At 22.6% G+C, this 26,170-nt stretch overlaps 8 protein-coding genes across 8 annotated transcripts; 1 reads left to right on the forward strand and 7 right to left on the reverse strand. All coding sequences in view use genetic code 6, as the record gives it.

Moving 5' to 3' along the window:
- Nucleotides 1-9: 9 nt before the first annotated feature.
- On the reverse strand, nucleotides 10-658 carry TTHERM_000703549 (hypothetical protein; the record flags this gene model as incomplete). The annotated part of the gene is made up of 4 exons (XM_012800056.1): nucleotides 10-253; nucleotides 337-423; nucleotides 483-542; nucleotides 651-658. 4 exons carry the CDS (start codon nucleotides 656-658, stop codon nucleotides 10-12), a joined length of 399 nt encoding a protein of 132 aa, XP_012655510.1.
- A 363-nt stretch (nucleotides 659-1,021) lies between these two features.
- Nucleotides 1,022-1,570, reverse strand: TTHERM_00703550 (transmembrane protein, putative; the record flags this gene model as incomplete). The annotated part of the gene is made up of 1 exon (XM_001032026.1): nucleotides 1,022-1,570. The coding sequence occupies one exon, from the start codon at nucleotides 1,568-1,570 to the stop codon at nucleotides 1,022-1,024; it is 549 nt and encodes a 182-aa protein (XP_001032026.1).
- Nucleotides 1,571-2,326: 756 nt separating this feature from the next.
- Nucleotides 2,327-3,466, reverse strand: TTHERM_00703560 (FAD-binding monooxygenase; the record flags this gene model as incomplete). The annotated part of the gene is made up of 1 exon (XM_001032027.3): nucleotides 2,327-3,466. One exon carries the CDS (start codon nucleotides 3,464-3,466, stop codon nucleotides 2,327-2,329), a length of 1,140 nt encoding a protein of 379 aa, XP_001032027.1.
- Nucleotides 3,467-4,103: 637 nt separating this feature from the next.
- On the reverse strand, nucleotides 4,104-5,414 carry TTHERM_00703570 (hypothetical protein; the record flags this gene model as incomplete). Its single annotated transcript, XM_001032028.2, has 1 exon — nucleotides 4,104-5,414. The coding sequence occupies one exon, from the start codon at nucleotides 5,412-5,414 to the stop codon at nucleotides 4,104-4,106; it is 1,311 nt and encodes a 436-aa protein (XP_001032028.2).
- Nucleotides 5,415-6,560: 1,146 nt separating this feature from the next.
- Nucleotides 6,561-9,946, reverse strand: TTHERM_00703580 (hypothetical protein; the record flags this gene model as incomplete). Its single annotated transcript, XM_001032029.3, has 5 exons — nucleotides 9,150-9,946; nucleotides 8,814-8,898; nucleotides 8,597-8,667; nucleotides 7,971-8,266; nucleotides 6,561-7,909 (listed from the first exon to the last, which is right to left on the reverse strand). Exons 1-5 carry the CDS (start codon nucleotides 9,833-9,835, stop codon nucleotides 6,561-6,563), a joined length of 2,487 nt encoding a protein of 828 aa, XP_001032029.1. The 5' UTR covers nucleotides 9,836-9,946.
- A 1,120-nt stretch (nucleotides 9,947-11,066) lies between these two features.
- Nucleotides 11,067-13,557, forward strand: TTHERM_00703590 (hypothetical protein; the record flags this gene model as incomplete). The annotated part of the gene is made up of 4 exons (XM_001032030.2): nucleotides 11,067-11,269; nucleotides 11,396-11,729; nucleotides 11,838-12,010; nucleotides 12,066-13,557. The coding sequence occupies 4 exons, from the start codon at nucleotides 11,067-11,069 to the stop codon at nucleotides 13,555-13,557; spliced, it is 2,202 nt and encodes a 733-aa protein (XP_001032030.2).
- Nucleotides 13,558-14,229: 672 nt separating this feature from the next.
- TTHERM_00703600 (hypothetical protein) lies at nucleotides 14,230-16,595 on the reverse strand (the record flags this gene model as incomplete). Its single annotated transcript, XM_001032031.2, has 3 exons — nucleotides 14,230-15,780; nucleotides 15,885-16,526; nucleotides 16,584-16,595. The coding sequence occupies 3 exons, from the start codon at nucleotides 16,593-16,595 to the stop codon at nucleotides 14,230-14,232; spliced, it is 2,205 nt and encodes a 734-aa protein (XP_001032031.2).
- Nucleotides 16,596-17,572: 977 nt separating this feature from the next.
- TTHERM_00703610 (transmembrane protein, putative) lies at nucleotides 17,573-23,653 on the reverse strand (the record flags this gene model as incomplete). The annotated part of the gene is made up of 4 exons (XM_001032032.2): nucleotides 17,573-18,140; nucleotides 18,198-18,396; nucleotides 18,459-22,958; nucleotides 23,071-23,653. 4 exons carry the CDS (start codon nucleotides 23,651-23,653, stop codon nucleotides 17,573-17,575), a joined length of 5,850 nt encoding a protein of 1,949 aa, XP_001032032.2.
- Nucleotides 23,654-26,170: the final 2,517 nt, after the last annotated feature.

Below are 26,170 nucleotides of genomic sequence, written 5' to 3' on the forward strand. Positions count from 1 at the left end.
ATGTATTAATCAAATTAAAATAATTTTTAAATAAAAATTCATAAATGCTTCTTAAAGTTAAAATTTTTTAAATAATTCTAATTTATTTTGAAAATTCTAAATAATTAAAAATATATTTATATATAACCTTTTTATATTACACGTGTAGTTTTTTTTATAAATTATTATTAAAAAAAGCTCAAGCAGCTTTTTTAGCATCAGGTTACCATTAGAGTTCATTTCTCTTCCAAAAAGGATATCCTGGGACAAATAACTAATTTAATTCGATGAATATATATTATTTTATGTTTTAATCATATGCTTTTTAGATGATTTCATATTATATAAATAATTTACAATTATGCAAAAGGCGCAGGCCAATAAAACTGAGTATACACATGTAGAAAATCTTTGCTAAAAATAAGAAACTATAAAGGAGATAACCTAAATATTAAAGAAACCATATTATTTTATTTAAAATATATTATAATATTGGAATTTACAGCTACAGTGAGAATAATAATCTTATAATATCTTTCAGTTTTTTTTTGAGAAACAAAATCCTATTTTATATTAATCAAAAATAAATGATTGAATCTAATTGATTCCACTTGATCATTAAAATTGTCAATAGGAAATTAAATCAATTAATTAATGCTTAATATATTTACCATTTCATTTAAATAGATCAATATTGCTTTACCTATATCGTCTTTAGCCATTTTACTAATATTTGTTTTTTATAACACTAAATACCTAATTTTTAATTTTAAAGAGTATCTTTTAATTATATAAAGATTTATATGAATAATCATAATTTAAAAAACATATATAAAATGTAATTTTTATTCTCTTTAATAAACTATTTTTAATTTTTTTATTTTTAAAATTATTTTTAAAAATCCAAAAAAACAAATAAATAATTATGCAAAAATAAATTTTTTAAAAATTTATATTATTTTATTTAAATTTTATTCATAATATATAATATGTGTTTATTGTATAATATATATGAGTGTTTGCATGTATTTTAATAGATAAATCATAAATCTTATCCAGAAGTAGAAGGATTATTTATAATGAAAGGAGAACTGTTTTAATTTTAAGATGATTGCTAATTTCCTCCAATACCAACAAAGTAAATTTTAAGGATATCAAATATTTCAAATGGTGTGTAAAAACGGTTTCCTAAAATAGCTACTAAAGCATAAACAAATACCAATCCAGCAAGTACGAACAGAAGTTCAATAAAAAAAGATTCACTACTTGAACTTGTTTTTTTATCATCGATTTTAGTCATATCGTTGATGTAACCCTCAAAAATTTCTCTTTCTTTATCAGTAAGTCTGCTTAATAATCTCTCTTTTCTATTCACAGCTTCTTATTTTTATTTATTAAATTCTTTTTAGGCTTGTTCTATTTCTTCTTAGGTTTTTTATTAGATCTATTCATTGTTAACTTTTGACTTTTCTTTACATTAATTATCTTCTTCTATCACATCATTTTTTTTACTATCTTATTCAGGCTTTTATAAACTTAAGTAAACTATAGTTGCTACTCCTATTACTCCTCCTAAAATAATAACAATCATTTCCTTTTAACCAATATTTTTAATTTTTTTAACTTTTTTGATATAAAATTGATAATAGAAGTTTAACTTTAATTAAGTTGCTAATATAGTTCTTCACATTAAAATAGCTAGATTGATTAAAAATTAACTCATAAATTCAAAAAATTTTATCTATTTTTGGTAGATTTTGATGCAAAAATCAACTCATAAACTCAAAAAAGTTTAATTTTTTTTTAATTTATTAAATACTATTAAACAACAAATGAAGTAGAGTTAAGATCTTTTAAAATAAAATAATAATTTTATAATATTTTAATCCTGGCCTATTACAGAAAAAGATAAGAAATCTAATAGTTAACATGCTAACAAAATTTATTGTTTTGTAAGCACATTTTGAATATCATTTATTTATTTAAATTAAAAGATCAGCTATTTTTGATTTCTGAATTCAGGATTTAATCCACTTGAAAACAAATAATAGTGATTAAAATTAATTATCTTAATAATTTATTTTCAAAAAATATTATATGAATGAAAACTATTTTAAAATTTAAAATAAATAAGAAAACATATAAAACTTGATTTTTTAAGATTATTAATTATTAGATTATAAAAATATGTAAAAATAATTTTGATTACACAACGATTAATAAATTTTATCCACAACAACAACTAATGCTAAAAAAATAAAAACAAGCCTATAAAATAAGCAAAAAAACGAAAGTATTAATAAAAATAAAGTCACCCTAATTAAACAATTTAAAAATTCATTTTTTTTCACTCATCTTTGGATTCATGAAAATCTTTTACTCTATTAACAGATTCTTCTTAGTAATAATTAGCCCTTTTGAACATTGACCTTTCAAAAACTCTTAGACTCTCTGTAATTCTATCAGGTGTAATAATTCTCCCTAAATCTGCAGCATCTTCAAGAGCTTAATTTGCTCCTTAACCTTTAAAAGGAGGCATGGGATGTGCAGAATCTCCCAAAAATGTCACTGATTAAAAATTAGTAAAATCAGTTGCAGTTATTGGTTCTCTTGTTTAAAGAAGCCCACATCTAATTAAATCAAGAGAAGTTTTTTAAATCATGTTAAAGATTGGTTGATCATTCATTTTCTCTAAGCATTTAAGTGCATAACTTAATTATTCTGAAGGGTTTTACTTGGTTATATTTATAGCTTATTCTAAGTTAAGAGATACAGTTAATTACCACATAAGCTATCCTCTTTAATATGGCTTAAAAAATAATCTGATTTGTTTATCTCCTTCATAGATATAAGATCTATTTTCTTTATAGTATTCATCTGTATTCTCTATAATGCCATTTATCATTATAGTTTCTAAGTAAACTAAGTCTTCCTTTCCTAATAAGGTTGTTCTGATTCTAGAATATAACCCTTCACAGTTAACTAAGCAATCATAGAGTTCTTTTTTTGGATTTACTTCTTAATTTTAGCAACAAAATTAAATCTCTATCTTTTCATCCTCTTAAATGGTAAAAGAATTAACCCAATAACCCCACTTTACTTTACTTTCAATACCCTCCAACAATATTCTCCTAACTTCTTACCTTGGAATGTAATAGTGTAAGTCCTTTTTTTATTCGTTAGATTGTGAAATTAAAGAACCATCAATCATACTATAACGAGTTTACCCTCTGCCTTTTAAAGCAATACCTTTTTTTACGCATTCTTCAAAATCCTTTAATTTATTAATTAACTCTAAAACTCTTTATCCATTCTTTTATATGGTTAATGAGTATCCCTATTTTCTTGAACTAAATTCAACATCTTTTTCAATTATATCAAAATCAAACTCTTTACTTCTGTACTGGTGAAGATACTGACCTAAAGCAAATCCTCCTATCCCTCCTCCACAAATTAAAATCCTCTTTTTAGTTTCTAAGCCTTCCATGTTTATTTTTTTTAAACTTTATTTTATTTTTTTTTTGTAAAATAGTTTGAATTATTGAAAAATGATTGATCTTTTAAGTCCTTATTTTAAATGTATCAAACTAGCTATTTTCTGATGATTTCTTAGATTTATAAATTATAATTATATAAAGTTAGTCTCAATTTTGTAAATTTTGTCTATCAATAGGGGGGTCACAATAAGAATTATTATAAAGATGTATTATGAAATCTAATTCTATATTATTTAATTTATGTATTTATAATATAAATAACCATTTATAAAATTCTATTTTAAAAATAGGCATCACTTTTTGTAACAAAAATCTTAATACAAATTTAAAGGAAATTTATAATTTGAAGAAGACTATGTTATCAATAAAAGTAAATCAAAATAAATAAAATTTTTCATATTATTACAAAATTAAAAAAATTTAGATAAATTATTACCTTTATTTAGAATTAATACACATAAATCAGCTACTGAAAAATTTCAATTTTATTAATTTTAATAAAGTAAGTACTATTGGATATATATAATCTATCCCATTATAAAAATGATTAGCAATTATTATGATTCTTTTAATTTGTTAATATAAGAAAGGAAATTAGATAGTATTAGAATTACACATTTCATTTCATCATTATGAAAATAGTTTTAAATAGTTTTCAAAAGAGTCTTGAGGATGATTATTACAAATATTGATTTATTTAAAACGGCATTCCTTATTATAATAATATTTTAATTGATGTTCATATTTGGACTCTTTTGTTTCTTTTAAAAAATCTTTATAGTATTTTTCTAAAAATATTTAACTCTCTAAAGTATATCCAAATTATTCATTTTCCCATTGTTGCTAAAATTAAGGGTTTTTTGATCTCTTTGAAATTAGAGTTTATAAGGCATTTTCATCAATTAAGTATTATATAAAAACTGGAAATTCATTATATAATTAGCAACCATCAACTTCTATTTAAAGTTCAGGTGGAAATTCTAATTTCATGCAGGTTACAATCATCTTTGTATGAATTTCATATTCATCTAAAGTCAGCAAAACGACTTCTTCCATTCTAGAATGCACAGAACCTTGTTTTTCATGTAACATAAGCCTACATTCCATTGAATTAATAATCATTATTTATTTAAAATAATTTGATGAAAATTCTAAAAATCCATTCCTCATACAGATATTAATAAATGAAGAGGGATCAGTACCAATTAAAGCGATTAGAGGATAAGAAACTCCTACTTGAGTATATTATTATGAGGTATCGTCTAATTTACGATATTGGTATTTATAATATAAATAGAAATCAGACTCAGTAAAGTTTTCCTATATAAATTATTGCATTTTAAAATCAAAAAATTTCCTTCTCATTTCTTAGAGATTCTCCAGACAGTTTTGTTATATTCTAAATCTCTGAATAAGGGTTTTTTATATCTCCATTTATATATTATTTTCTTAAATTAATTTTGAAAAATATAGAAGAATTGGATCCTGAGTTTTTTAGATAGCTATATGTATATTACTCTATGGAATGAATGGCATATTATCAGATGTCTATAAATCTAATATTACTAATTATCTTTTGTCATCTTTTAGTGAGAATAAAACTTGTTTTATTCCTCTAAATATTCTTATTTATTCTTCTATATTAATTTACTTTTTATAATCTAAATTAACAAAGTAATCTCCATCCATAGGGAATGTTCTGTTGAATTCAATGTTTATAAAAAGTTAAATGCCTTTTGTTTTTATATCTTTTGCTAATAACACTCTATTTTCCTAGTTTTACTACTTTTTTTCATCTTTTTGAATTCTTTTCTTCAAAAATTTTGTTGATTATGTTTTTTTTTAATTGTTTGTAGTATCATTTGAGTTATTTGATTCTAACCCACTTTTGCTATTTTTATCAGACTGATCCGTTAAAAGAAGGCTAGATGAATTCATGAACTAGGAAAAAGAAAACTTTTATTGTTAATCCAATTCTAAATAAAGATAATAGTTTTATCCGAAATTTTATTGTTTTTTAACAATCGAGCAAGAAATTCAATTTTTATCTATTTTTTTTTTTTAATTTTTTGATAATCAAATAATTATATGTAAATTAATAAAAAATTTACTTTGATTTTAGAAGTAATTAATTTGTGGTAACTTATTTATAGATTTTCTAATTTTTTCTGCATAATAATATTTTGTGAGCGAAATTTGTGATAAGTGTTAAAGCATTTCTGCTTAAATTAATTTTTTACAAAAAAAGCTATTTTTTTAATAAAAATTTAGAAAATAAAACTAAATAGTAATTTAATTGTTGTTAAAAGAAAATAATTTTAATTAATTTATTTAATTAAAAATTAATTTACACAAATAAATAAAAAAATGTAAAAATTAGAATTCAATTTTGAAAATGATAGATACAAGAATATAAAAAATATCATATAAGCAAATAAATTAAATAGTACAGCACTCTTTTTATACCTTTTATTAATAAAAATATAAGAATATAATAAATTAATTACCATCACACCACACCATCAACTTTTACTTTAAATGAAAGATATAAATTTAAGAAGTTAATTAAGAGAATGAAGATTTTAGGATTGTTGTGATAAATGATAAAATTAAGTATAGTATATTTATTAGACCATCTAATAAATGAAAACGAGCTTCTTATTCTTACTAGTAAGTTGATAGATTGATAAATTTAATGTTTTTGTTATTGGTAATGGTTTTGTTTATTTGATTGATGTTTTAATATAAATAGTATCGGATATTTAAATTAAATAGGATGATAGCTAAAAAACTTTTTATTTAGATCGATATCGATTGATTCATGCAGACATGTGTATAGTTTGTAATGAGTTGTGATAGTGATTCATATGGTGTTAATGCTGATGAGAGTGGATCAGATGAGATGGTTGACAAAGATAAATTATTTTAAATTAAAATTTTTAGATTTACTTTTTATATTCTTTTCTGTGTACAAATAGATCTTATAGATATTATTAATTATTTAATTTTTAAAAGCTATTATCTGTTTTTTTTTAAAAATTTTCCTTTTAATCAAAGGTGGATGGATGAAGAAAGTTAGCTTCTTCAGATCAAAGAAGGGAAATTTTAGTCATCATTGACGATCTAGCTGCTAGCATAGTTTTCATTGTTTCTATTGCTATTACTATAACTACCTTAACCTTAATTGTTATTATTGTAATAATTTCCCTATTAGTTTTAGTTGTTATAGTTATTGTTGTTATTCTAGTTTCTCTACCCTTGGTATCTATTGCTATTGCTGTTGTTACCTCCTTGATTGTTGTTATAGTTATTCTTGTTAGGATTATTTCTGGTATTGTTGCTATTGCTGTTATTGGTAATTCTATTTCCTCTAGGCTATTATTGTTATTGTTATTATTATTGCTACTTTTCCTTTTCTGCTTATTCTTTCTTAAGCTACTCAATTTATTGCTTCAATGATTCATTTTTTTTGGCTAATTCCTAAATTTTAGAATTATTGAGAGAGTTAGCAGCTTTAATAGAATTTTGCTTAACTTTATCTTGTTCAGTACTAGGATCAGTAATTAATAGTTAATAATTCTACTTTTGTTGTTCATTTTTCAATATTTCAGCTTCTAATTATTCAATTAATTTTGGATAATCAATTGGAGCCTATTATTATTATTATTATTGCTATTATTGTTGTTGTTAATTAGTATTTGGAATTAATTTATTTCCACTCTTTCTTTCTTATTGCTATTGCAGATTTTTGGCTTAGTTAGGATTGTTGAATGGTTATCCATTGTTATTTTGGGCGCCCTAAGTTTATAAATTATTAGTCTAGTTGTTTTGATTATTGTAATTGTTGTTGTAATTTCTATTATTGCTATTGTTATTTCTTCCTTAATAATTAGGGTTACTCATGTTATTCTAGTTTTGGTTTAAGTTTGGATAACTTTAATTTTTGTTATAGCCTTTGTTATTTTAGTTAGCTCCTTAATTTAAATTATTTGCACCTCCTTGCTAATAGTTTGGATTACTACCTTAGTTGGTATTGTTATTAGTATTGTTAAAGCCCTAGTTATTTCTGCTGTTGTTTTGATTATAGTTTTTTTTATTTTGTTATTGATGGCCTTAAGGATAAGATTGACTTTGGTTGAATTCCATTTACTTAATTAAGAAAGCATTGCTGTATTTGCTCATTTATTGAGGGAATTATGGATCTAAGAAATTAATATCTAGTCCACCTTAGGCGGGGAATTATTAATAATATGAATTTTAATTATTCTAGTTGTTATTATTTCTTTTGCTCATAAATTCATTTCTACTGTATTCACCACTGTTATTATTCTGATAGTTTTAGAAATTTTCACCATAATTTCCTTAGTTATTGAACTAATTATTTTGATTCTAGAATTACCCTTGGTTGTTTCTAGTTCTGTTATTTATTCTTCCTTTATTTTTATTTTACATTAAATTTTAATTATAATTCTAATTAATTTTTTTAATATTTACCATTGTTTGAATTGTTGTTATTGTTAAAGTTATTGTTTCCTTGACCTTAGTTCTGATTGTTGAAAAGTTCATTCTTCTTATTGTGGTATTACTCTTTTTTGTTTTGTTATTGTTACTCTGCATCATTCAAATTCAAGTTTTCTAAATTAGTTTCTAATTAACCTTCTTCATTAGTGTTTGAATTTGCCTACTTATTTAAAATCTTGGTAGGTCTATTCTATTAGGGTTTTTATTAAGTAGTAGTCAATCCACTTGTTTCGAACTCCATAAAGAGATCCAAAACCTTCTTATTTGGGCTTTTTTAATAAAAAAAATATTAGAATAATAAAATTATTTTTTTTCCTATATATTTCTAATTATTTTTCATAAAAAAATTTATGTGTTGATGGCAATTGTTAATTTCTATTTACAATAGAGATTTTTAATTATTACATAAATAGAATATTAAATTGATTGGGGAAAATAAGATTTGAAGGTAATTATTTCATCAATTGTTCATTAATATATACTTGCAAAATTAAATATAATTTAAACTCTATTAGCAATAACCATGATTGACTTATATAACTATCTATATTATTCATCTATCAACACATTTAAAATTTTATACTTTTAAAAAAAATTACATTGTTGTTAAGTCTGTCTTCTTGATGGTGATACTACCCTTATTGCTACCGTCTTCATTTATTTTAACTTACTATTTTTGAAAAAAATTATTGATAAGTTGTCTAAAAGTCTTATGAAAAAAACAAATTCTTCTTTTGTCTATCAATATTTTTCAACACTTAAAAAGAAAGAATCATGTTAATTATAAGAAAAATATTATTAATTATTAATTATTACAGGTCTTAAGAGTCCATATCTTTCACAGATTTTATGGAGAATCTTTCTTTCAAACTAATCTAAATCGGAAATAACTGTTTGATCCCTATTTTATTTAAAATACTTCTATTGAAATAATTCATAAAAACACATATAAGAATTCATAAAATATTGATGGGTTAATCCTTTCTTTAAGTATCATGTGTACGCTGAATAAACAAAGAAAATTTCAATATTTAAACTGAAATATGTTTGTAATAAAGGTTAAATTGGGATTTAGTTTAAAAATAAAACTCTATGATGAGGTAATTTTTTTAAATTTCAAATTGACTTAAAAAAAATTAAATTTTTGTTTACTATTCAGTTTGTTTAATAAATTCTTCGAGAGTGGTTTCCATTTTGGTAATGAATTCTGATTTTCCCTTGGTACAGGCCTAGCATAAGGTGTCATCAAATTCGTTTTCATCTACTATGATAGGACCTTCGTTGTGTTTAGGTTTTTAATTATTTTGATTTCTATTATTGTTGTGCATTTAGTTATTATGGAGTTATCCTTGATTGCTATACATATTTCCTCCGTTGTTTTAGTTGTTCATATTGTTTGAATGCTAATTTTTAACACCTCCTTAATTATTTCTGTTTTAGTAGGGTTAGTAGGAACCATTTTGGTATTAATTGTAGCCACCCTAATAGGATTATCCTTGATTGCGATTATATCCGCCTTGCTAGTTTCTACCCATGTTGTTATTGTAATTTTGATTGTGACCATTGTATTATCTGTTGTTGTTATTGTTGTTATTATTTTGGTATTACTATGGGTAGTATTAGTAATTTGGATTGTAGTTCTATTAGAAGTTTTGCTAGTTCATTTACATAGGATCAATTGGAAAGGTAGCAGCAACAGGCACTTATGGTACGCCTGGTTGGCCTTGAATGTATTGATATTAATTTTGTTGATTTTAGGGAATGAAATTCATGATAGGTTACTGTGGGATCATCTATTCTTGAGGATTAGCTGGAGTAGGAGTGCTTTCTGTATTCATCTTTAATGCTATATGTGCTTTTATTTATTTTTTCACTTGTTTATTCGTGCTCTGCTTATAATGGTATTTATTAAAGTTTTTCTTTGTTTTTTATTTTTGATTTTATTATAAAAACTAATTTATTTAATTATGCTTTGTTCATATGTATTTCAAATGCTGCTGATATAAATATACATACACAATAATATATTCATCATGTTTTTTTTTTTTAGCATTAATTTTTCCTTCTTCCCTTCTTCCAACTCCTTAGTTTTATTATCAAATATAAGCTAATTGAATAATTTCTTTATTTATTTATATTTTGTTTGTTTGCTCATTAAATTATTAGCTTGTTATGCATTCATTCTCCCTCAATTCCACTTTATTTATTTTTTTATTATTGTTCTAAAGATTGTTCTTCCACTTTTAGATTTCTTCCCCACTTATATTTTTTTATTTCTTAATATTTTTTTATTATTAATGAAAAGCAAATTTCATTTTTGAGATATTTATTTTCTAATATTATATGCAAATCCGCACAATTATTGATTTATTCATTTATTTAAATTTTCTTTCAAATATCTTGTTTTATATTATTTAATTTTAAATAAAACGAAATGATAGTTCTTTTTCATTATATTTTTATTTGCTTTTATTATTACTTTGATTATCCAATTTTTCTCCTTCTTCATTTTGATTTATCTTTAATTACTAAGATTTTACTTATTAAATTGACTTATGTTTGAATGTTTCATATCTATTAAACTTATTTTTAGCGCTCTTTTTATTTTATTAGACACCAACTTTATTCTTATTTTTTTTGTTTAAATATATTTGTATTATTTTATTGTTTCTTAATTAGAAAAGGCTGGAGGGTATTTATTTAAATGATGCTTTTATTTTAGTTTTTTTTTTTGAAAATTATATTTAAAAGCATTTATCTACTCAATTACTATATCTATAATGATGTATCTTTATAAAATTTGATATTTATAGTAACAGTCAATTATATAATTTGATTTTATATTTACTGGTATTTCTACTTATTGATAGCTTTTGTTTATTTTATTTTAGGATTTTATTAAAAATTTATTTTATATGTTTTGTAAATAAAAATACTATTATTAGATATTAAAATATTAATATCAATTATTTATTTCTGAAATAAAAAGCTTTAAGATATAAAAAAAGGAAACTAATCAATCATTATCATTTTAAATAAGCGCAAGGGATAAGAATAAATATTTTATAAATGGACGTAGAGGCTGAAGTTTTGTATGACATGTCTAAGGAATTTGATATTTTCAAGGAACAGTGTTTATTTTAGCATAATATGTTGATTGATTCAAATAACTAGATTTACATTTGCCTATAAGACAAAATTTATATCATTTCTTTGAGAAAAATTGCCCTGAATAAATGCATTCTCCAAGATGTTATTGATTGTACTAAAATGTGATTTTATTTATTCATAAATTAATTTTACTTAATATCTTCGTAATTTTTGCTAAATAGTTTTTTATTAATTTTTTTTACCAAATTTATTCCATTTTTTTGTAAATAATTAAATTTATTAAACAGGATTTACAATTCATAAGACAAAGTTATTTAAAATCATTACATTGATGAAGTTACTCAAATATACAATTCAAAATCAGATACATCTGATGTTGATTTCGCAAAGTTTGTTTTAAAAGGTAATAAAGTCAATACGATGAAAGATACATACTTAAGATAAAGATTAGTCACCATTAATAATGATTTATTAGCTTTAAAAATAAAGAATTTTAGGATATCTAAGTATGGATTATTACCAGATAATCATCCAATTATTACTATATTATTAAGCAACGGTGATGCTTACAATCTAGGGTTTGTTTAATAAAACTCTGATTCCTTAAAATCATATTAAATAGTAAATTCTAATAATTTAACAAATCAATAAGTTGTATTCAAAATTTATTTTAGATGAAAACAACGTGAAAATGTTTTATTTCATATTTAATATGATATTTTAATTTAGATAGAAAATTTAAATGAAGCAATAACGGGATCTAGTCAATCTAACTTAGAAGTTATGACATTTGAATGGAGTGAGTAATACATGAGTAATTTTAATGTATATTAACTCTTAGCTATTCATGCTTCTGATGGATATGTTTATCTTTACAAATATGAAAATAATAAAAATAGAGTGTAAAATATAAATGATCATTATTCTATATTAAATAATATTTTTTTAATTCAATAGCTTAATCGATAAATACAACGTAAATCAGGGTAAGTGCAAATAAATATGTTTCACAAATTACATAGAAAACAATTAGTAGCATATTAAGCTTTTTATTTTGTCTAGTAAAGATATAACTGTAGTTCATCTTCAATCAAATATAGATTAGCTTAATGGGAGTTAAATCGCTTCCTCTATCGATAATAAATCTAGGCTTTAGGAAAATAATTAAATTTTTAAATTAATAGAAACTAAACATCTTGATTTTCAATTTATTGATAGGATGTTTGTTTTAGAATCAAAAAACGGAAAAGCTCCTATTTTATATTTAGCTCATAACTAAGAGATACACGCAATAAATCCAAGCGATTATTCTTTACAATATTAATAGCCTATGCAATCTTTTAATAACTGCCTTGGTAAAGTCTTAGCAATATTTGAAAGTATCGTTGAGGTTTAATACTAAATATTTAATGAAAAAAGTTAAATTCAAACAATCAAAGAAAAAAGTAATTCTTCAAAAGATAAATCTAGCTAATTTAAGATTGAATAAGAAGTATTTGAAGAAGAATAAGAATTATAAATAGAAGATGAATAAAATAATTTACAAAGCATTAGGTACAAATAAGATGATAACGATATTCAAAATTTTTCAAGTAGTATGTTTTTACCATATTCTGCAATATAATCTGTAAATCAATGCTTCTATATTGTATGTGGAGCTCATTCGTTTACATCTTAACAGCTTTCAAATATCTTAATCATCAATGATTCTGATAATATTTCTGATCCCTACATCTTCGTTGGTAAATGCATTAAAAATTTAGAAAAAAGTGTTTACCTTTAAAAGAATGAATTAGACAATAAAAACTCTGTTTTTGCTATGATGCCATTTAATTGGGACGATATTCTGTTTTATATTATGAAAAATTAAAATGAATTCGTTGATATCTTAAAGATATCGCTGTATATTTATGATTAGCAAAAAGGGATAAAAAAGCTTTAATAGGATCCTTAGCTTGAGAAATTAGAATAGTTCTTGAAAAATATAAACATTTCTTCTGAAAAGCTAAGCTTTATTAATGAAAAGCTTTTACTTTTCCTAACTTCTATGCAGAAGCAGCAATTTAAAGATTTTATAGAGCAGTAAATTTAAGCAATAATTAAGAGGAATTATGAAAGTGCTTTTTCTAGTCTTAGAAAAAACTACAACACCTCTAATTTATTAAAAAGATTATCCAAAGAAGTAGATATCGATATTTAAATATAAAAAATATGTTTATAGGCAAATCAATCCTTCTCTCAAAAAGAATCCATAACATGCATATTAACTAACCTAGATATAGTTGATGAACCTATCTTGAAATGTAAAAACTGCAAAAACTATATGATAGATTTGGAAAATTATGTTAAGCAGGATCCTTCAAACTAATAAATTTAAATATTCAATGTTTTCTAATTTAGAAATAACATTTGTCCCCTCTGCTGTGGCTTGGTTAAACCAGTTTTATGATAAAGAAATATATTTTGATAAGCAGGTTAAACAAATTAAAATAATTTTGATATTTTGTTCTTTATAAATTGTATATAAAACAAAAATAATTTAACTTATCGTTGCGCAACTTATTTTTAAACAAATTAATCAACATAATACTTAAAATCATTTTTTACATTAACTAATAAAAATTAAATATTTATTAGAAGTATTTTCCTACTAATATAAATACATTAAAATTTTATATATTAAATAATAAATTTTGAATAATTTGATAGTATTTTACAACATAAATATTAAATTATATATAAAGAATTTAATCTGTTTTTTTATTATACTATGTTTTAATTTGATTTATTAATCGTAGCATTCCAAACAATATTATGTTTACTAAATAAACAAATACAAACTGATTCATAAAAATTTGCAAAATTCTTCATTATAATGTAAATATGTTAAAAATTAATACAAAATCAAGAAGCAGAATAAATTTTTTAGTTAATGTGATGTAACTTATTTAAAAATGATATTAAACATCAATAACAAACAGCTTTTTATACACAATAATCTAATATAACGACATTAAAATCATCAGAAAAATTATATTATATTTTATTTATATTTATAGAATTTATTATTAGTAAATTAAAACAAAAATGATTATTTAGTTTTGACTTTAGAAATTATTAATCAAAAAATCATAGGTGGCTTTGCTAGTATTATTTATTGCTTTAATGGAGTAACTGAACTTGTTTTTTTATGCGTAATACATGGGTTAACAAAATTAAATGCTGAGTTCAAATTAAAATTAGGAGTTTGATAAGCATACATTTGTTGCTATTGATTGTAGTTCTAAGAATAGTTTAATAAGTGTTTTTGTGATGTTGAGATTGATTAACTTTTTTTACTTTTCTTCTTTTTTGATTTTTTTCTCTTTTTACTATAATCTTTCCCTTAGTTCTCTGTTTCAAAGCGCTGAATATAGTTTTCAGTATCAAAATTTTTATAATTAGATTAAGATAGGCCTCTTATTTTATTTGGAGAAGCATTTTATCTAAAATCATTATTAAACGTAGACTAGCTTCTGTTTTTATTTTCATTCATATAAATCTTATTGTTTGGAACAATTTGCAACTATTTATTTTGTTACTATTATTGCTAATTTTATTATTATAAATCACTTGAGTTTCCATTTTGCAAAATAATATCATTTGCACTTCTACTAAGAAGTTCTCTCTTATTATTTCTTGATGAAGGAGATCTATCATTCTTTTCTTAATTATCTTATTTGCTTTAACTTTTTAAATCAATATTTTGTTGAGAAATTTCAATATTGTTTGGATTTTATTCAAAATTGTGGTCTTCTTTAGAGGATTAAATTTGTTGTTCTTTGTTTATGATAACCTTTTATTGTCCTTCAGGAGAATTATCAAGTTCTTTTGATAAATTAAATGAATTATTTTGATTTGATGAATGTACATTATTATTTAAGTCTGACCCTTGAACATCAGAATCTAAACAATATGTCTAATTCCCACTATTAAATTATCCTTACTTTTTATTTGGAGTTTGATTAGTTGTGTAATTAACTTAAAATGATTTCGAGTGCTATTCTAAATTAGAGTTTCCTTTAACCTAATAATTATATGGATTAAACTATTCCTAATTATTAATATCTATTTCAGTATTTTATCCTCTCTTTACAATAAAACGATTCTTTCCTGCACTCATTTCCAAGCTTTTTGTAGTGACTTTTGCAGCATATTCACTAGGTTTTAACTTAATAGCATCTTGTAGTTGCAATAAAGCCTGATGCTGAATTACCTGAGATTTTTACAATTTTTTAATTAAATTTTGTTCGACTTATTCCATTTTTTAAATTTTTATCTAATTTTCTAGCTTCCTTTACTCTTCTAATTGTATTTCCTATTGGTATCTTTCAATAATTTTCTCTACATCCTGGTACTTCTGCTCTTAAATTTTTTTAGATGCTTAATTTAATTTCTTCTTTATTTTTTTAACATAGGTAACATTTTCTATTTCTTCCTTTTTCTTCTATTCCTACAACATAGCTTTTATGGCTTCTTTTTCAGATTTTACTTGCTCATAATGCTAATGATTTTTTAATAATATTTCGCTTATTTTATCAAATCTCTTTTCCTTTTATTTCATTCTCTACTATTCATGTTATTCCTTTGCTGATTGAATTCTCATTTCTTCCTCTTACTGCATAATTTATCTCTTTGGATTTATAAATCATTTTATAAATTATAATTTATTTATAAGTTCACAAATATTTTTAATAATATTTATATATTTTTCTATAAAACAATCTTATAAATTACCATATATTTTGTTTACTCGTGCCTAGCCTTAATAGAAAATATTTCTTCAGATTTTTTATTCATTTCTTCTATTTTTTTCTTTGTCTTGTGCTCTTCTTTTTTCAGCAGCTTGATACGATTTTCCATAATAAGAGCTTCTTCATCTGTAACTTTTCTATCTTTTTTAATCTTGTTTAAGACATATGATAATCCAATTGCAACTGGCTACTATCCCTAAACTTCAGAAGCAAGTTATACCTATGCTATATTTGTTTGTTAAAATTAACTTGGATTGATATATGGCTGCATTGACATATCTAAACTTTATCTTGATTTTTAGCTACTATTATAACCTACACCAGTTGTATTGTAACTAGCATAAAGTGCTGCTCCATTCAATTAGTTTTCATCATTAATTTACTTATTTTAACTATTAGAGTTGTTAAAGTTTTTTGAATTAGGAGGATGAGAACTTTTTGATCCTGCTTATGTTTAAATTTACCCCTATGTAAGAGATGCATCTCTCCTTATCTCTGGTAATTTAATTTTTTTTTAATCAAATTATTCCAATTTTTTATCTCCATTAGAACTGCTATTGTTATGAAATGAGTTTCTTTTTAATCTCAAAGAATCTGACTGATTGGAAGCATTTGATTTAGGGCGCTTTATTATATAAAAACTTTAACAATTCAGTTAATTTTGTTAAATCTTTTATGTTACCTCTCTGTCCATCAATCAAGAATAAATAAAAATAAATGTTCTATTTATGTACTTTAATTGGTAACTAACTTACTAAACCTTTCTTGCAAAAGATTACCTGCCTGTTATAATATAATTAATTAGAGGAATTCGATAATCTTGCTATTATTTATTTGTTAATTTATTTGTTTATTTTTGTTATTTATTTTTAATAAGAATATTTATTTTGTAAATTGTGTTAAATTTTTTTTAATCATCCAATCAAAAATTTATAAATATTTTAGTATTTCATCTTACTTTCCATTCCTCATAAATTCGAACGAGATACACATCCCTGTATTTAAACAAAAAGTATCAATTTTAGAATACTAAATAATGTATAAATATAATTAATTATTAAATAAAATAAAAAATCAAATAAGTGCGTTAAATAAGTAGATGGATTAAAATATTAATAAATGTTATTAAATTAAAATTATTTATTTTTAAAAGATTTTTGTGAATCGAATTTAAACATTAAAATGACAAAGAGTAATCAGATAATAAGAAATCTTAAAATAAATTTTAAGTTACGATAAATATTTAATAAAAATTAATATCTTTATTGTAAATGCCTAAATAGTTATTATTTCTTCATGAAAAAAATCATAAATACATTAAAATATTTAATATACCTTTTAAAAAATTAAAATAAATGGAAATTTTTATTGAGAAGCATCTATAAATAACATTTTTACATTTATATATTAGTGAAATTCTCAATTAAGATTCTTAATTTACTAATTTTTTCATTTATTAAAAGCAATGGTAAAAAATATTAAATATATTTGAATATTTTCTGATAATATGAGTTGAATAGTACTGTAGGTATTTTTCTTTAAGTAAGGTCCAAAAATAAATTATTTCCAAATTTTACTCTCGTAAAAATATAAAAATTTGAAAAATAAAAAATAAATATGAAGACAATTTTAAATTATAGAGTATTTATTATAACGATTTCTTATAAAGTTTCATAGTTTATGGTTATTTTTAACGAATGTTAATATATAGTTATTATCAAGTAAGTAATATATGTTGATAATTTGTAAATACTATTTAGTAAGTGTTAATGATGACTATAAGTACTTACTGAAACTGTACCAACCTAATCCAAATATGATTGCCATTAGAACGATTTGATATATAATTAGTATCAGTTATATTTTTTGTAAATAAGAATAATATTAGTTACAATTATTTATTAAAAACTATTTTAGAATATTTAAAGTTTCTTCTAAATAATCCAAAAAATTACCAAAATCTATTAAATCTAATTCTTTAAATAAACTGGCTTGTAGCTATTTTTATTATTGTTTATTAGATACCTGAATAATACTGTATAAATCATTAATATTTTCTGTAAATTCTTTGTATGCTAATTTTAGGCCCTATTATAAAAATCCATTTTATATTGTTTGGCAAAGGTTTGGCTAAAAAGCAGTAGCATTTTAATTGTATTGTGGATAGTTTTAGACTAAATCACAAATATTACTCTCAAAAAGAGGAAAGAAGAAATTGTCAAAATCTTGTTAATTATACCTTTTAGATTAAAATATGACAAATTATTTATTATATATTGAATGATTTAAATTTTACCTTCCAGACTTAATAGATTAATTTGATATATCGGTTATTTAATCTAAAATATCATTCATTTAGGAAACTATCTGGGTTAACTAGCCTTAATATTAATCAAGAGTAAATGTTTATAAGTTGGGATATATTCTCATATTTAAACAAGATATTGTTAAAGCTGAAGTTCTTGTTAAATACTATCTGATGTTATTTAATTATTCTATTTTAATATTTAAAAATTAATTTTTTAATAAATGACTAAATGATTTAAATAAAAATTACATAGCATTTGAATGTTGTTCTGTATTTAGTTTAGGAAATTTTATATTACTATATTATTTACTATTGGATAAATAGATAATAATATGTAGGCTATAAGTAAGACAAAAACAAGTTTAATATTGTACTTTGGTAGTTTAGAAATAGAACTTAAAGTTTGCTTTTTTAGTGAAGATTAGTCTCCTTATACTTAGCTATTTAAATTTTAAATTTCTTGTGGTATATGCTTGATATGAGGAGTCATAGCTTTGTTTTGATAAAAGTTTGACCTAATTTTTAGTATCATCTGTTACAAAGAATTGGTTGAGAAAGTGCAAAATAAGTTAATTATCAGATCTTTCTTAGTTTATATATATCCATATAAAGGCATTATCATAATAAGGCAAAAAGCTGAAATAATCATTATCAAGCCGATTAAAATAATGAGCTAATTTTAAATATTCGAATTTTGTTAAATCTAATAGTTTACAAAGAAGCTTTAAATATCTGAAATACCATTAACTATGTAATCATAATTGCTAAGTAAATTAAATTCCTAAAGTTTCGCTCCTGGGTTCCTTGAAACACGATTCACATATTGGTTAACAACAACTAAATTGTAAAGTAGTGATGAGTTTCTTACTTCGTTATAGTAATTTACTCTATTTGATGAAATATTCCTCTTATCTCCAGGAGTATAATAGAGACTAAGTTAAAAAGAAGTTTGATATTTAGAAACTTTATCAAATAACATATAGCCAGCTTTTGCAGTTTCCATGTAGTCTATTAAATCATTATAGAGAGGGAAGCAATTTAATAGTCTATTCACATAGTCATTATCAAAATTAGTTTGGACTGCTGGCGAAGCAAAGGTAAGATTATTTTACCTTTCAATCTTGATAAAATTAAAAATTCTATTAGTATTATATAACACAACAACTACTTCAGTTGGCCAATCTTAAACAGTTAGATTGTCAGATGAAATTTAAATACTCTACATAAAAGAAACATATTATTGAATTGTTACTGATGCTAGGACAACAAATGCTAAAAAACCTATTATATTAATAACTTTTATAGCAATAATTTGAGATTCTGCTTTTATCAAGCTAATTAATATTCTTTTGACTGAAGATGATGATTCCCTTGATTTAGTTGAGGATTAATTGTCCATCTGATCCCCATTATTGTGAATTCTGTTCTTTTTTTACTACTTGCTCATTAATAAATTTTTAGCTTGTATATTCTCCTTTGATTCATTTACTTATTATTGATTAAATGATAAGGATTCTTTATCTTAATAGAATTTTTGTTGGTATGCAGTGGAGCACGAGTTATCCATAATTCCAAGATTAATTCCAATCATACTTTATCCTTAAGTATAAAAGCTTTCCTTTCTTTTTAAATTTTCATAAATTTAAGAGTTAGTGAACTATATGCTTTGCCTGTTTCTAATTAGTTCATGTGAGCTATAATTAGGTGATGCTGGTGAAAGGAAAGGAGTATTAAATATAAGACTTTACTTTTATCTGAGAGAATTATCTCTATCAATATTTTATTTCGACTCATCTTCAGTTAAAAGATTTTTATCATAGAAATTCGCTAGAGAATTTCTATTATTATCACTCAAAATTGGTTAAACTAATTTATTGTCACTCATTATTTAAAATTCTCTATAATTATCACTAAGTATAGTAGCCTCTCTATTAGGGTTACTAGTTATATAATCTCTTATATTTATTAGTTATTAATATTCTTTATTAACAGGCACCATAGATGTTGGGGATAAAGGTGCTTTTTCATGTTTTTCTTCTTATATTTTTTGCTATTCGCTAGTACTATTAAAAGGCTAATTTTTTTATTTGTTTCTATCAGTGTTTTCAGATAAGCTAATGGTGGAAACGCTCTAATCTTCCTCAATAATTTAATCAATTTTTTAAATATTACTTTAATTTATCTAAACACCAAGTTTAACAATTTCTTGATTATATTTATTTCTATCTTAAGGAATTGAATTTAAATTAAATTTATTAATTTCTTCTTCCAAGGCAAGGTTTTTATCAATCTAATTTTTAGGCATAAGTAATAGAGTTTATGGGCTTTAGAGTAATTATAATTAGCTATTTGAGTAAGACATATCATTTAATGAAAATTAAAAGTCGTTTTTTAACTCTAAGCTTGAATTATGCTTCTTGTACTTAACCTCAACTTCTGAATATATGCGGTCGATAAATGATTTTGAAAAAACAGTACAATATAACTCTTAGTTTTCTTTTAGGTGCTACATAATAAGAGGTCCATTTTAGTTAGGATTTAAGGGTTTAGTTCTAGAAATTTTTACATAAGAAAGATTTTAAAGCTCTTAATATTAAGTAGATTAAACTTTGATTTCCATAAAGTAGAAATTATACTCTTTTTCTTAAACTAACTTAAGTAAATTGCTTTTCACCTAATTTGTTGGTTCTTTTTTATTTTGTAAAATAAGCATAAATTCTAAGCCTGTTTTCATTTTTTCTACTATAATTTCATCTCTATTTTAATTTCTATTCGTTTAAAGCAGTTTATCATCTATTTGAGAGAACATTTCCTAATTATATTGAGTATTCATTTCCCATTCAGTGCCGGTACCATTAACAGTGCTAGATTTTTAGATATTTTCCTCAGTTTTTATTTTATAGAGAAAAGGGAAAAACTATCCTAAATCAGTTTTTTTATTTAATTAGTTTTATGTGAAAACATTAGTTGATAAATTCTTAGTCATTCCTAAATAACTCAAAGAAGCAGCATTAAAAAGAATATAATCACTTTAATCTTAAAGACATTTAAGCTATCCACAAATTCCAATTTCTTAGAGCTAATAGCAATAATTCAAGCGAAAGTCAAGAGCAAGTGGAATTAGATAGCCTTTTGAAGATTAGCCAAACATTATCTTTCCAATAACTTAGGATTTATCTGTTGTAGCTTTTTTTAAAAAGCTAGCAATATATTGCTTGTGTTTCTAAGCTATGGGAAAGCTAGTAGGCATTATAGCATCAACTTTTTTCCCAATGATATCCTAATGACTTAAAGAAAAGATTTCTAGAAATTTGTTAGAAACTTTCTTAAATATTAAATCAATTCCATCTTCAATTGATGCAAATACTACACAAGAATTTACATCATATATTGAAGACTCATCAAAATTTTACAAGTTTTTATCTTGATCTATATCAAATCCTTATTTCGCTTTTTTTTAATGGTTTTTTAAAATTTATGAGCGAATTTATTAAAAGTTAAATTCAGAAAAGTTGTTATTAAGCATTGAAGAGGAATTAAATCCTATTTTAAGGTCTTTTTCGCAAAAAGATAAAGATTCTAAGTAGCATGCTTAGAGTGTTATCAAATCAGAACTGTTATTGTTAATATTTGCTAAATTGTTCAATTCATTTTTTAATCTTAACTACATATTTCTTAGATCAGAAACTTTATTTAGCAATATCTAGGCATCAATTTACTTATTCTTCATCAAACTTAAAAGTTCTACTTTTTATTTGACTGCTACACTAATTAATTCTTAGGCTTTTTAAATTCTTTATTCAAATAACAAAACACTGTAATATGAATAATCAAAAATATTTTAAAATCCGAAAGATTTTTATGAAATAATTTTTTGTTTCAAAAATATTTGATGAATGCTTGCAATTATTTACTCTTACTTAATAGCAAATTTTTTCTAGCAGTACTTGGAGTATTCAAACCAGTAAGACTTTTTAGAATTTAAAATTTCAAGGAGGTACACTAAATAAATTATTTTATTTGATTCTTCCTTTTTTTGAAGAGAAATTTTACGAATAAGTTCTTTCAGGAAATATTTGAGGCTTTCTTCGATATCTTAGTTATTTTCTTAATTTTCTAATTGTTTGCTAATCATCTTTAATTGACATTGGCTATTAGTTAATGTCTTAATTTTCTTAATATCTTCTTTTAGATATTATTACTACTTGTGAGCAAGTAAGCTGAATGTGGTTATTTCCTTCTTGTTATTTTACTTTATGCTATCAGACTATCCAAATAAATTTAATCTTATTACTTTATCTATTTCTTTTAAAGTAATTGACTAACTATCGTAGAATATGCTTTCTAAATGATTATAGGATTGGTTCTCTTAATGTTAGCAGTACAAAAACGAAATTTTATAAAATACTGGAATAAAAAGAAGCATAAAAAGGGAAGCCATGCTATTTTAATGCGAACTCTAGTTTGAAAAAAAAATGGCCAAAGACAAAGATCCAAAGTAGAAATAAGCAAATGTACTCCAGAGGCGAGTCTTAAATTAATAATAGGGTATTGCCAAACTAGAAAACCATCCTTACATTAAAAAATAAATCCCAATCAGCAAGCAATTCAAATAGTTAGAGACAACAATTAAGCAAATTAAAAGAGTCTCAAATATAAACATGAGAAAATTATAAGGATTAAACGGCCTGGCTAATTTGTCTTTAGAGAAAATAGAGTAATTATAATCGGTGTCATTAATAATAAATCCTATAAATTATTGATATTAAATTAATAAATTTGACAATAATGAATTTCTATAATAAAAAAGTAAATAATAAATTCATAGAATTTAATTGAAATGATAAAAATAATGCCCTACCTATAATTATTGACAAGATTAAATTAAAAGCTGACAAAGAAAATTATATCTAAATAAGGCAGAAATAAATTATTGGCGCTAATAAAATATACTGGTATATTGATAAATATAAGCTCATAATTTTGTATATTTGCATTTGCATCTTTTTACATACACTAATCAAGAAATCATCTTCACTTATTTCTAATTTTCCTGAATAGTTTTAGACATGTTAGTCAGTTTTTAGAAATGAGAAATAACCAAAAATCATGAAGTTCAAATAACATACAACGAGATAAATTATTATAATCAAGTTCAGTAACAATATAGCTGCCTGTAAGCTCGTTTGATATGTCTACTATTGAAGACTACTAATGTAGTTGCTCTAATTTAGAATAACTAGGTTAGAGTCTAATTATGAAATTTTTTAGTAGTCTTGATCATAAATTCCTATAAGCAATATCAAAAGAACCTTCGATAATACTAAAAATATACTTAAAAGTGAACCTCTTTCAAAGCTTCTTGTCAGCTGGAGAAGATTGAAAGTGTAAAATTTTTGAGTAAGATAACACACCTGAGATAAAAATTATTATTTTTACACCATTCCTTTAGTGAATGAAGTTGTATAATTTATTATTTTTTTTACCAATTTTTAATTTCTATTTGTTTGTGATTATTTTATTAAAAAAGAATTTATTTATGTTTATGATTAGATTCCTTTAAATAAAAGTTTAAATTATTGTTATTGTTGATGATTTGAATAGAATTTATAAATATATATTAATTGATAGCTAATAGAAAACTAAAAATAAATAAATAACTGAAAAAACACAAACACATCTCAATTGTTCTCTATTTTTATCATATTTATAGCTTAGCTGTTGATTTTTTCTCCTGAAAAACTGATAACTTATTTTTAAGAATCTCTAAATTAATACATTACAACTCCTCTAAAAATTTAATATTTAAATAATTAATGATATTTTATGAGATTTAGAAAAACATATTATCATAAATTATCAACAAAAAGTAAAAAACTTTAGAATATTAACAAAAAAATCAATATTAAGCATTTATTTAATTATTGATATTTATTAGTCATTATTAAAAACTATTTCTTTTTTTTTATAAATATATAATTAATATATTTAAATTTTATTGTTTCTTTTTGTTGATAGTAAATTGCATTCATATTTTTATTACTCATTACATCAAACTAGATTATGTATTTTTTAATTATTTCCTTTAGATTTTTTGGTTTTTTAAAGGAGTACTCATTAACTCATTCTTTTTTTTTGATTTCTAACTTACAGGGTTAATTGTAATAAAGAAAAAATAAAAAACGACCTGAATTGATAATATACTAAAATTTGAATTCAATTTCAAGCAAACAATTGATTAATTTTTTCTATAAACAAAAATCAGTCAAGTAATCATCAATTATTTGTTTTAAGTATACAAATTAAATTTTGTTTTCCTATAAATGTCAATAACATTTTTTTTACAATTCTTATCCAAAACCAATCTTAGATTCTTGGTATTTTTTATATTTAAAGGTTTATGTATTTTTTCTTTTTTCCATTTAAAAGATATTGTTATAATTAATTTTCACTTAACCTGATCATTTCTAAAGAATCAGTAATAAAAATCAATTACAAGAAAACTAATGTAAATTATTGAATGATTATAATAAAGTTTAAGATTAGTTAAAATAAGTCAAAAATGTTTAACTGAAAAATATTTTATTTTATTCTTAATTAGCTGCTTAAAAGTTTCTTGCCATCTATTTAAAATAAAAATAATTCAAAATAATGATAATCAAAAATTCATTTGCTCTTTTTTCATAATTAATACTATTAAAGATAGCATTATTATAAATTTAAATTTTTATAAATTTTATTATTTTCATTCTTTTTTTTTCTTTCAAAAAATCGAATATGAGGAGGTATCAATTTCGAAAGATGTATTATCAAAAATTATAAAGCTAATATATATAAACAATTTCATCGATTTAATATTGAGACATTTTTTATAAAAGTACCCCTTTCCCCTCATTTTTAAATATTGTATATAAAAGAATAAAATTTATATGATTTGAATTAAGAAACGTTCTTCTATTATATTGAATAAAATAAGAGGTCTTTTTTATTATTTGATATTTTAATTAGATAGAAAATAAATGTAAAAAATTAATTAAGAGTATATTTATTTCTTGTATGTGATTACCTCAGCTAATCCATAGCTATTTTTAATTTATAATGATTTTGCTTAAATAAGTTAATTTTAGCTATATGCAATACATCAAATTTAAAACACAACCTCTTCATACTAGAAAATATTATTTACCTTATTATAAAAGAGTTCCTATTCCTCTTCAAAGCTTTTTGAAGTTTAAATTATATTTTGATAAATATTTTTCAGTTAATTATCTATCCTATTTGACGAAATAACCTCTTTTTAAAATAGATAAATGTATTTATTTATATTATAAAAAAACAAATTTTGATTAGGAAATAATTAAAACAAGTATTATATTTATTAAACACTTTTTTGGAATAAAAAGCTTCATGAGCAGCTGATTCAAGAGTATAAATTTTAAAAAGGAGTAGTTTTTTAAAATTTATTTAATTTAAAAAAAATGTATTACTTTTTAATTACCTATTTTGAATTTGTAGATGTGATTTTTAGTGATTTCAAAAGGTTTATTAATTAAATTTACATTTTTTTTGAGTAAAGCGTATTGCACTTATCTATCTATTTTGATAATGCACTGTAAGCACTGTTTTATTTAAATTTTGAATTCATTCATGAATATTAAAAATTCAATTGTAAACCTTAAACTTTTTGAAAAAAATGTAAATTGTAATATTATAGCATTATAAAACAATAGCTAAGTCTTTACTTGATATTGCTATTTCCATAGTATTTTTACTTTTTAAAATTAATTATGACCTATTTTTTGAGTTAAAGTCAAAGAATTTCAATTAGGTAATAAAAAAAAAATGATTTATTTATGATCGATGGTTTGGTATAAATAAATAAAAATAAATAGTGTTCATCATTCTTATAGATAATCTTCTTTTTTTGAATTTTTGTTTGGTGGTGATATTGAAAAAATATA

This window comes from Tetrahymena thermophila (assembly GCF_000189635.1).
Source record: "Tetrahymena thermophila SB210 genomic scaffold scf_8254391, whole genome shotgun sequence".
Taxonomy (NCBI): Eukaryota; Ciliophora; class Oligohymenophorea; order Hymenostomatida; family Tetrahymenidae; genus Tetrahymena; species Tetrahymena thermophila.